This window comes from Hakea prostrata, chromosome 3 (genome assembly GCF_041222555.1).
Source record: "Hakea prostrata isolate BN-2017 chromosome 3, UWA_Hpros_2, whole genome shotgun sequence".
Classification (NCBI taxonomy): domain Eukaryota; kingdom Viridiplantae; phylum Streptophyta; class Magnoliopsida; order Proteales; family Proteaceae; genus Hakea; species Hakea prostrata.
Genome location: NC_142602.1, coordinates 14,417,606 through 14,429,944, shown reverse-complemented (window position 1 = coordinate 14,429,944; position 12,339 = coordinate 14,417,606). Strand labels below are relative to the sequence as shown.

The window sequence follows — 12,339 nt, the reverse complement described above, 5'->3', positions numbered from 1 at the left end:
CTTACCCTTTCACCCACAACCTTTGGGGCTCTATATAAACCCATTTTCAAACTCATGTTTTACAATGAACTTTTCTTACTCTCGCTCTCTCCTTGTTGTCTTTTTATTAAGCAATGAAAACAACTTGATTACCCCTGAAGTAACCTTTTTAGGGTGCAAGCTTAAAGATTTGGGCTGATTAATCTTGGGGGTGAAGACACATTTGGTACCCGTGTTGCACAAATTAGGTTGTCTAAATATCTTTAAAAAATTACCTTTGGTATGTTTCAGCTCTGATCAATTTCATGATTACAACAATCAAGTGTTTGTTCAGATTCCTCAAAAAGTTCTCAACACTCTCACCTGGAGAATAAGTTGCTCCAACTGTGAGTTGGGTTTTTCCGTGTATTCTTTTATTCTTTTTTCCGTGTATTCTTTACTCCCCATGTATTTATGAGCTATAGTCAATTAGCAGGCCAAACATATGATGGTCAATAAATTCGTATGCCTGCAATTATTCTCTTAATCTTTCTGTCCTTTCGACTAGTCACTTTATTCAATTTTTTGGTAGGACACTTTATTCAGTTGAATGTTTTTGACAATGAACAGCATCGCATTTCAATGATGTTTTGCACTTGACAAGATACAAATTGTGTTTTGGGTATTTCATAGTCTTCACTTGGTTTCTGGTTTTCTGAAAAAGCTGGGATAGTTGGAGCTGGAACCTTCTTTGGTTTTCTAGCCCTTCTGTATTCTAAAACATCTTTTAAGACTAGTTTTGTCTTTGAAATTTAGATTAAGATTTAAGACTAGTTTTCTATATAACTTGGCTGCATTCAGAGTGGAAGTCATTGATGATCACCAGCATTCGATTGAAAACAATTTGAATCATATTCACATTTAGAGAGATGTATTGATTATTATGACATGATATCTTGGCTAAAATTGTTACATGTGACGGTTAAATTAAAATCTAACTAAACTAAATCTAATAAATTCTTAAAATTAAGTTTCGAGAAAAAGAGGAGAGATAAAATTGAGAAATATTTTAGAAATTTATTAGATTGGGTTTTAATTTTGACCCTACCACCGCGAGTCACAATCCTAGATGGGAATGCTTGCACCGGGTCGCCCAAGTTGAGGATTGAATCAAAGGGTTCTGCAAATAGGGGCTTCTAAATCTGTCGCCCAGGGTTGAGGCTGTAATCAAGGGTTCTGCAAATCGGGGCTTCTGAGACAGATTCAGGAAGCTACAGATCGTTCCAAAAGAAAAAGGGTGTATGGTTTTGATGAAGGCCCGGTTCTAGTTAAGAACGGCCATTTACAAATTTCAGTTGGAATAAGATTCATGAGAATTACTAATTTGGATTGAAATGCAGATCACTTCTTCAAACTCCTTTTGTTTTTGGACATTTTGATATGTTTTTTTATAAGAATCGAAACAAACCCGTATTTTCCTTTGGGTTCCATATACAGAGACTGTCAACTCCATAATTTCATTCATCTGTTCTTGGATGGTAAAAATCAAAACAGCTTTCACTGCCATGTTATTGAAACTCGGTTTTCTCCTCAACTCAAAATGTCAGAATCTGAAAAACAACAACAAATTAATGAAAGAATGAATATAAACGAACCGAACCCCACAATTCAATCGTTCCATCTCCTTAGCAAAGGAGGAAAACAGCATAAAAGAATTTTACAAATCCATCATCTGCAACTAACGAGTTTCATATATCATCAAACCCTATCAAAAAGAAATCTACAAAGCAAGTTCATCTCTCCTAAACAAAAAGCATTGAAGCAAAGTTGTAAAGACACTTAACACCAACACACAATTACTATTTATCTTCTTTTCAACTAATGAAAATTAACTATACAACTTCTTTCGTCTCATCGGACCCATAAATATCGTTCAATCTCTGAAGAATCTCCACTTGAGCTTTGAGGAAGACGATGTAATCTGCAGTTTCTTCAAACAATCTCTCTGCTTTAATCTCTCCGTTCCTCGAAGGTATCAAATTCTTCAGAGCTTCCAACTTGGCCGAAACACCTAACTCTACTCTTCCACCATTACAGACATACCTCGGCCTTCTCCGACTTCTACAGTTGCTTGTCTTGGAGATTCCACGCAAGGTTCTTCGATTCCTTCTCCATGTCCAAACGAGGCTTCTTGGTCTTGAACTCATCTTGAGACCTGCCTGGAAATCGCGTTCCAGTGTCACCCTCTAACTCTTAACTTGAGGTTTAAAGTTCAAACCCGAGAGAGCCGGTTTTATGCAATACCGATTTCTAAAATCGACTCTGTTTTCCTGTAATCTACGAAACTGCCATTCTCTCCCTTAATTTTTTTGAAATTGAAAATGGGGGAAAATATCTGTCGTTTTGGGAGAAAGAAATATATTTTTCTTTTTTTCCAAACCTTTATTGATAAAAGTTGAATTAAGAGAAAGTGGATAATTAGAGGAGGGGCATTTTAGGTATAAAAATATAACGGAGTAACGTCATCCTAGGATTTCGGGGGTGTTGCATGTGACGGTGGCATGGCCAGCGAAGGCCTCGTTGGAAGAGACAGAGAAAGAAAGAAAGAAAGAAAGCGAGGGAAGAGGAGAGAGTGGGGTTCAGTGTTAGGGGGGGTGCGCAGAGCGCACATGGGGGCACATGAACAGAGTTGTGTGTGCCGTTAAGGGGTAAGCATGTGAGTGTGTTGAGGACGAACCAGGGAAGAAACTGTAGACCATGTTCTCCACATTCCCTGCATACAACTGATGGGTGGCAGGCTGGCAGCTTGCCTTGCCTTGGGCCCACCTTTTCTCTCTCATCACGATAGCCTCTCGCGGTTGAGTTACACGTCGTCCCAAACACTAGTACTCTCTAGTCTCCCACCACTCACCTTAAGCTGAAAAGTAATGATATTTAATGATAATATAATTAACCTCTAAGCAATGCATACACGTTGGCTTATCTTCCTAAACACGATTTGCTTAATCACACATGCATACATGTGGTCTTTTTTCCTCCTTTCTAGAATTGCACATGTTTTCCATGTTGCCACGTGTGTTGTGAGTGAAGCTGCCGCCTGTGGGTGAATTGGTTTTTTAATTGGGAATTAATTATGTATTGTGGGCTCAGCCCAAATCAACCCAAAAATCTGTTGGGCTTCAAGGTTACGTATAAGCCTACTTCCATGGTTTGTTCTTGGATGGGTTGGGAAGGGCCCAAAGCAGTTTAGCCCATTAACTATGTAGTATTATGTTCTCCACAAATAAACTATGAAACTTACTTTTCTGGCATAGAAAAAGACAATCTAGTGGGTGAAGGGTTTCACAATTCCACCTATGGTCTCATACATAGTTAAGAGGAACGGCATATATGATGATTAAAGAGATCATTTTTTTGTTTTTTTGTTTGGTAACCCACAATTCTATTGAGACCGAGCATGAGTGGCTGATGAGCATAATTCAGTCAGCTAATGACTGAGTGGAAAGAGGCCAATATTTTGGGCCTGAAACCAAAAGGGTCTTGCGGACTAGAACATCCGCTATTATATTAGCAATACCAGGAATATATGTGTAAAGAAATTCTATAGCATATGAGTTGGGATTTTCTATCCATCGAGGTAGACGATTGTTTTTCCCTCAAAGTACTTAGAGGTGGATTCCTTTTTAAACTCCAAGTACATAAGGAGACAAAAGAACTCCAAACATCCAATGTGAAACCGTTCTCTTTATCCATGCAATGATAATTTTCTTATAACCTTTGGCCAAAAAAGAAAAAAATAAAAGTTTTGGTATTTGATTGGTTTGATGGTGGATTCACTAGTATTTAGAATCTCATTCATTTATACCTTCTTCCCTTAAACTTTGACCGAAGTTTACTTGTTCAGTAGATAAATAACCAAAAGCCTAGCTACTCTGAGCACCCCAATGAACGACGCCATGTTTTGAGGCAACAGAGAGGCTCTTCACCTCTCGTTCTTCTTTCTTTCTTCTCCTTTTTCTTCTTCATCTTTCTCCTTCTCTCTGTTGTTTCACTGCCTTTTCTTCTTCTCCTCTATATCGTTTCTTCTTTTTCTTTGTTTTTCCTCCATCGACAGGTTTCCTTCTTTACATTTTCCTGGCTTGCTATTCACATAAAGTTTGTTTTGTATTTTTAGTTTGCTTTTTTCTAGTTTTGTTTGTTGGGAAGGACTTGTGCATCAATTTGTTTTCGTTTTGGAATAGAAGGATCACAGACCTGGATACTAGTCACATATTTAGCTATTCCGATATTTGGGAAGACTCATCTCTCGGATCTGGAAGTTTTGTTGTCGTGCGCCTCTACCGCCACACCATCCGGCCACCGATTTGTTGTCGACTCACTTCCCCATTCGGCAATGGAACCTCCTTGCATGTGTGTCTCTCCGCCCTTGTGGTGTGTTACCTCTCCGCCCTTGTGGCATGCTATCTTCTTGCCCTTGCGGCATGTCATGGTGGATGCGTCTTTCGCACCTCTTGAGTTTATCTGTTGCTAATGTTTTTACAACTTATTTTCTAAAGTTTTATTAGGCTCAGCCCAATGCCTTATCATGTAAGACTTTGTCAATTGCATATATGACAATTTGGTCAATTCGTTTGCTCTTTGGTTTCAAATTTCAGTTCGAACCTTGTGTTTGCATGCAGCTTTCCTTCTATAATTTTATTTTTTGTGTGAATTCTGTATTTTTTTGGGTGTATTTTTGTAATCCTATATATATAGTGAATTTACTTTTAAATAAAGGAAAGAAAATACATTTTAATTATCATTGAGATAGGGAAATTTTTTGACTAAGTGTCTTTTGATAAAGTGCTAGAAATAGTGAGATTTTTTTTTATAAATAGTATAGAAAATAAAAGTAAAATGATTATTTATCTTGATGGTCAACCAGGAAGATTTTTAGTATTTTCCATGTACAAAATTTAAACTGTTTATAGAAATCAGTAATTTAAAAGTATTTTCTATTTTTTCAGGTTAGCACTTTGGTAACAACAAAATGCACCTTACTTCAATATATTTTGATATATTTTATAGTTTAAAATTATATTTTTGGGATTTTGATCATATTTGGTATGAATTAGCGTGATAGTAATGTTGCCCACAATTACAAGATTAACGTGTGGATTTGGTATTAATGGTTGACAGTGAAGCCCAACAATAACATATTCAACAAAATTATTTATAATATAATTTTTTTATATGTTAATCATAACGATATTTGCTATTGTCTCTGTATTATAATTTAATTATTATTTTATTTTGTATACTTTTTAAAATTATTGATTCAACCTTAGTTTTTTTTTATAATTATTGATACCCATGCCCCACGCCATTAAGATCCATTTACTTAAGTGATGATCTGACGCCTTTGATTTATTTAAAAATTAAAAAATAACCATAAGGTTTTTGCTTACTTACACTTTTCATTAAATTATATTACTATTCTTAGTAATTATGGAATAATTAATCGTAACTAAACAATCTTATTCTCTAATCAAAATAAGGAGAGTAAAGAAGAAGAAAAATATTGTTTTCAAAGTATTAGGAATTAAAAAAAATGGTAATCCTTATATTTTACCTTCTATTTATTTACTTTTAAATTTGACGTTATCACATTTGAGAAAGTTCCCTTCCAAATGACTTCTGTTTATTTACTTTTTAATTTAACATTATAAGTTTTAGGAAGTTCCTACTATTGATAGATTTTTTCTTTTATCCAAATTGATAAGAATATAAGTATAAAATTGATATTGAATATAATTCCCCCCCTAAATGAGGATAGCATTGTTTTTGGTTTCTTAATTATACGAGGACAAAATAGATATTAAACATCCAACCAAACAGTCTCTTAATATAGTGACAATTAAGAGGGACAACAATAATTTCATAAAAATATGATCATTTTAATAATTAAGCAATGGTACAAAAGGGCAATAGTAATTAACCCCTAATCATATTATATTAGACTCCCTCAATATCTCAACTTGCCATGAGGTTTGCCACAAAATAATATTATTTAGGATAGCAAATAGTCTCCCCAAGATACTAGAAAGAACAAATGAAATCAAAGTTGATTTCTTCTTCATTTGGAGTTCTGAGTTACTTGTTTCTTTGCGAAAAAGACAAGTATAATATTTTACTCTTGATAAATTGCATGTTTCAATGATCACAAATCTTCTCATTAATTAATCTAATCGAGTATAACATATTTGACAATTCTCTATCTATATATCTATAAAACTTCTTATGCACAGTAAATCCAAGATAGACATTTAGACCGGGCCAAGGGTGTTCACAAAATGACAATGCTTGAATTTATTTTTAAAGAAAGAAGGAAAAACATAAAAATATAAAACAACTAGATTTTTGTTGATATACGTGGAAACAAGACTCAAGAAGACAATATTTATAATAAAAAAAATGTATTTTTGGATAGCTAAGATAAACATCACACCAATAACCCAATAATTACATTCCTAATTCCACATAGGTATTTATGAACACTTCAAAACACCACAAATTAAACCCCATAAGCAATTTTGTCATTAAATAGGATGCCATGACAATGAGGGGCTACCAAAGAGGAGGTGGAGTAAACTAAGAGTAAGCCTTCTAGACTTATTACTATACCAAATTCGGAAGAACATGACAAAATATTGATGAATTTAAAAATTTAAGATATTAGGGTGGAAAAAAATGTCAATTAATATCATGGAGAAAAAAAAAAGACCTAAGAGTTGTTACACTTGTAAAAAAAAAAAAACCCTGAATTGTTTTATTTTATTTTATCAAATTTTAGGTTATCAAATAAAAAAAAAAAAAATCAAGGATGTGGATAAAAAAATTGACTACGATATTTTCTTGAAAAGATTACGATTTGAAATTAGAAAATCAGGAAAGAGTAGCAACAAAATTAGGAAAGAGAAAACGGGTATCTTTATAAACTTGCAAGCTCCCACTAGGTTCTCTCCGATTTATTATCCAAGAGCTCCCTCCCGTCTTTCTCCAATTTTATTCTCATGGGAAGGTGTCTGCTCTGATTACATTTGACGGAATCGAGGGTTTCGTTCTTCGACTGGAAAAAGGTGCATCTGAATCTCTTCTCAAATTCTTGGTTCCATCTTGCTTCGATCATTGTTGCGATCTCCTTTTTTTCGTCAATGTTGTTATTTCGATTCTATTTTCTTGATGTAGAGTTCATGATTCCGGTTTGATGTGACAGTTTTTTTCCTCGATAACGATCCCGCCTTTAAGAACACGGACAGGATTTGTGAATTATTTCAGGTGCCGCATGTTTCAGCTGCATTTTTCTTTTACCCTTTCTTTGATAGTTAATTTTCTTAATTTTTGATTGATATATATATTTTTTAATTTTTGTGGAATTTCATGGATAATTCTTTTATGGATGAACTGTCATGAAATGTAGTAGTGTAGGGGATCTTTTGGTACTATGCAAAATTTCTTCCTTTCGACTTGTTATGCGTAGGTTTTATTTTTCGTCTCTTTTGTCGGTACTGCAAATTTTATATATCTCGTTTGTCTTTGTGAATTCATATCATCATAAATGAGCTTTCTGTAAGTCCCTGTTTTTTTACAGGGTTTTGTGATGTCTTCCTTCCCGCGAGTTCAGTTTCAATCTTTGCATGGATTAAGAAATGTTTAAATCTCATTGTTGTCTTTTAATTCGCACATAGATTTCTAGAGTTGAAAATCTGGAACTATATTCACTGCTTTTTGATTTTTAGGTTAAATATAATCTGCTTGTCTTCTACTTGTTTCATCATCATCATTATCTCTTTCTCTCTCTCTCGCGAGAGAGAGAGAGAGAGAGAGAGAGAGAGAGAGAGAGAGAGAGTTGAAATATGAGTTTTGTCTGATGAGTTCCAAGCAAGGGAATGAATTAGTACTTTGGGTTTTCATATTTCTGTTTAGATATGCAAGCAAGTGGAATGTGAAGCCATCTGAAGCAGATAGTAGCAAATATTATCCTGTTATCTTATGAAAAGGTCGGCCACGAGGTTGGAAAGAACATTAACTTATGATGTTGGAGACCTGAAGGACCTTAATTGCCTTTGAGTGCTCAAACGAAATCGGGCTTGGATGTAGTTGAAGCTGGTGAACATTGAGCTAGAACAGGCCTAATAACTGTATGAGCATGCCAAGAACTTCCATCCTGTCATACTTGTGAAGCAGGGGGTTCTGGTTCCAAGTTCTTCATCTGGTGATGGTGAACGGTAGTAATGGTTCCTGGGTTGGTACTCGTAAAGCCATTGAGGGAAGGAAGAAACTGGTGGGAAAAGGAGAACCCAATACTTAATCATCAATCTTTTGACAAGTATCACAACTTCAGATCTTTGTTGTTCCTCTTTTTGATCTATTACAGGGTCCTATTTCCCATCTTAAATGAATTTGATCAATTACTATCCTTTTGAGTTTTGACCATCTTTGTAAACCTGCAGTAAATCATAAAAAGAAACAGGCAAATTGTTGAGACTTTGAGATACAATTCATCAGAATACATCCTTGGCTTGGTTTCTTAGTATATAAACCCATCCCTCTTTTTGTATTTGTATATGAATTGCCAAGTGGGTCTATGATTAGTTGTTAACTTTAGTCGGTTAAGCAGGCTTGCAGCCAATTCTGTGAGATGAACTGCAACTTTACGGACCTGGTGCCATCTGAGTTGCCTCATTCATCCTCTTGTTATGCTATTTGTGTTCTTCTGAGTGCAGTTTTAGTTATCTTCTGAATAAAAGTGTTTGGATCATAGAAACACAGATTATGAGCATATAAGTTGTTCTGAGATCTAGTGTCTTGAGGATAAGGTGGTTCCCTGACTTAAAAGAAGAGAGATGGCTTGGAGAGATTGTATCATGTATCAAGAAGGGAACTTGTGACACTTATAAGGTAGTTATCAAGGTATTGCCTGGTGTCTAGGTGCAGTTCTTACTTCTAGTTTATGGTTGTAGCCTTGGTCACCTAGGTGATGCCTTGTTGCCTTGCTTTGCATCCCCCTTCATATGTCTTGGTTCACATAGATGGCATGACAACTATTTTTACAAAATTCTCACAAATTTTTTTTTTTTTTTCTTCTTTCTTCAAAAACTGTAGTTTTTTCTTTGCAAACCCTAATTGAACTGGATGAAATATGAGTTCCTTTGTATCTGAATTGTTTGGTGTGGGGTTCTCTTATGAGTAAAGAAGATGAATCTGATTCACATTTATAATAAAAGAGTGGATCTATTACCATGACCACTTCTTTGTGAGGAAGTGCAGCAATCACTTCAGGAAGTGGTGAGATGGTTTGACATTATTTAGCCACCAAAATTGGGGTTTTAGCGGCTTCTTCCAGAGTTGCATTAGCTTAAGTAGATCTACAGTTATAGGCCAATGTAACTAAATTAAACCTGTCTTTAGGCCACATAATATCAATGGGAACCAATAATATCTACCCTCCATCAGCAAGGCCTATTTCTCACAGACAGAGATGACATTGATCCCACTTCAAGAGCATATATACCGCATTTCATTCCCCATCAATGATTAATACGTTGTTTCCATTCGTAGTCTGGTTTAGAAAGAAGATTATGTTTTATCAAATCCTTGGGTTTTATTCCTTTGAATATGATGCACCTCTCCTTTTCATTGCAATGCTTAATTCATCCATGAATTTCTTTCATGCTAACCCTGTTTAGTAAGAGAAAGTTTCCCTCCTGCTGAAATTCCTTGCATATCTGATAGACACTAATATGCACCAGCTGTCCAAAACTTGGCTTTCATGAGCACAAACACACCTAATTTTAAAGAATCTAGACTAAAACTTTGAAGGAACTCTGTCTTTGTCTCAATGCCAGATTGACAAAGAGTTGTTGGTTCCCTATCTAGAAATTGGCCCAAATGTATCACATCAAACCATCTGTTTTTACTTTTTGCCTTTATTTGCCTATTATCAAATAGAGGATTGATTTATCCTAAGTTTAAATAAAGATGCAAATCACTGAGTTGTTGAGATACTGTTTTCTTTTTCAGAAAAAAACATTGGAGTATTCCATCGCTTGTGAGCTTGTGACTGCTATAAGATGCTCTCTGAAGCCCTAAAACTCATATTTCCGCTATTGGATGGCAAGGACCTTGCTTCATGCATGTGTGTATCTAAACAGTGGAGAGATTTGGCAGGAGATGATTATCTTTGGAAATGCTTATGTGTCAAGCGGTGGCCCTCGATCTGCAAAAGGCCTTCATCTCCTCCTCTATGCTATCACAAGCTATTCCAGATGTCTTATAAACGCCACCATCGCAAAACTCTTCTTCCCCCAAGACTCTCATTTGATGACTTGGAGTTCTACGTAGACATATGGGCTGAAGAAAGAGTGATCTTCTCAGAGGTGATCCCAGGCTCGGTCCTTCGAGGAGGGATGAAGGAACTGCCTCCTGGAACTTGTGAAATGCTGAGGTTCCACCTCGAGCGTCCTGAGTACAAGATGATAATACCTGTGGAGCCAAAGTTCAACATTCCTGTGAGCCAGACTGTTAGTGTCTCAGTGCTTGTGGGTCGTATGGATACCAACAAGGTGGCTTGCATTGTCAAAAAATCTTGTTTTGATTACATAGATCGGACAGCTTTCAGGGCCCTTGCTTTTGATTACCTGGACTTCTCCCCTGTATACCCATTCATCTCAGGCATCCGTGCTTGGGTTTCGTTGCTCTTCATGGAGGATGGAGGCGATGGGGTTATTGATGTCTTTGGATTTGAGCTGGATTTCTGTGATGTTGCGAACTCTGAGGAGGAGGTTTTGTGGCTACTAGACATGCTTGACTGGAAATGAGAGGTATACATTTTTTTTAATTTTTTTTATCTTGTTTATGTTTTATAAGTTTCTGAGGCTTTGTATAGTGAGAACCTGTAACTATGCACAGCTTTCTCATCACATGACTTCTCTAATGAGTGATGTTGTACTTATGGTTTTAGTTTGTAGATACTGTTAACTGTTCTTGAATTTGGGCAAATGCGTGCACCCGAACACCCATGAGGCATTGACCATTGTCCTGCTAATCAGCTGGCAACACTTGGTCACAATCTCTGAGATCCATACCGTAGTTCCATTTGTATAGCATCATTTGCATGTGGAAATTTGTAAAATGGCCGACATACCCATGGATATGTAAATCATTCGCATCATTTTAATTTAACATGGCTATGACTTGCATGGTTCAGAAAGCTGCAAAGGATTGATCATATGAGGTGACTGAAGAGTGTTCAAACGAAAGTAGGGATCTAGGGATACCTCTTCTCTATGAGAGGCGTCTCCAAAAGGCTCTGGAGGGTGGAGACCCCTCAACATGGGACTTGGCAACGCCACCAAGATTTCTTCTGGAGTGGGAGTGGAGAGTGGAGACTCCATCAATGGATGCTTCGTACAAGAAATATTCCTTTCATAGGGAGGCAATGACTTTATCAATTTTTATACATATATATAAAAAATAAAAAAATCTCTAATTTGGTCATCCGAAATAAATGAAAAGGGGCGCCTGGTACTTTTTCTTATTTGTTGAATGCTTAATGACGGGTTGAAGTCTTGACATTTTATACAATTAATCCCTTACAGAATTTATTAAATGTGAAATCTTGCATATATTACAAAAGAACTGGTAAAGTTTGAATATCCAATTCTGTTTTTTTTTTTTGATAAACATGAATATTGAATTCACCTCTAGAGCCGGATGATCATCAGGTTATTATCAAGTGTTTTTGGTTGCAGGAATATCTTTTACTGTGGGTAAAAGATTACAAAAATATTTAACGCTTACATAGAATACATCGTTTTAGTTGAATGCACAAAAAGAATAAAGGGAATGACAATTCTGTCACATTTTGGAGTGAATAATGATTCAGCAGATGTTAATTGCTACAGATCCTTTGTATTTGCAACTTGTTACATCACCAAATACCAAAAAACGTAAGAGAAAAAAAATGTGATTTTGTTTGGGTTCAGCGCTGAACCATTCAGCGAGACATGCCCAATACTCAAGTAAAATGGGGTTTCGACTTCAAATTCTGCTCATGTTCTTGACAGACGCCAGAACGCCATGAAAAATTGAAAACTACTGCTACGGCCTCTCCGTAATCGCCATTTCAATAGAAGGTAAAAAAGAAAAAGAAAAAAAGAAGAAGAATAAATAAATAAAGCATTCCTACAAGAAAGAAAGAAAAGTTTCCTCCTGAATAACCGCCATGGTTCGAAATTTGAAACAACCTTTCTCTCCTTTTTCCCGCCAAGTTTCTTTTCCCTTTGAAATTAACTTCTCGCATTCTAGGGCTTCTCCATGTCGGAGATGCAATTTTTCTGC

General features: G+C 35.9%; 1 protein-coding gene across 6 annotated transcripts; it reads left to right on the top strand.

Moving 5' to 3' along the window:
* The first annotated feature begins 6,915 nt into the window (after positions 1 to 6,915).
* Positions 6,916 to 12,138, top strand: LOC149021034 (F-box family protein). Of its 6 annotated transcripts, none has more exons than XM_089149291.1 (3): positions 6,916 to 7,076; positions 10,021 to 10,820; positions 11,207 to 12,138. In XM_089149291.1, the coding sequence occupies exon 2, from the start codon at positions 10,071 to 10,073 to the stop codon at positions 10,815 to 10,817; it is 747 nt and encodes a 248-aa protein (XP_089005417.1). In that variant the 5' UTR covers positions 6,916 to 7,076; positions 10,021 to 10,070; the 3' UTR covers positions 10,818 to 10,820; positions 11,207 to 12,138. The 6 variants fall into 6 exon arrangements, with proteins under 6 accessions (XP_089005417.1, XP_089005419.1, XP_089005416.1 ...); XM_089149293.1 differs by lacking the exon at positions 11,207 to 12,138 and adding an exon at positions 10,961 to 11,199; XM_089149290.1 differs by lacking the exon at positions 11,207 to 12,138 and adding an exon at positions 7,214 to 7,275 and having other exon boundaries at positions 10,021 to 11,199.
* The last annotated feature ends 201 nt before the right edge of the window (positions 12,139 to 12,339 follow it).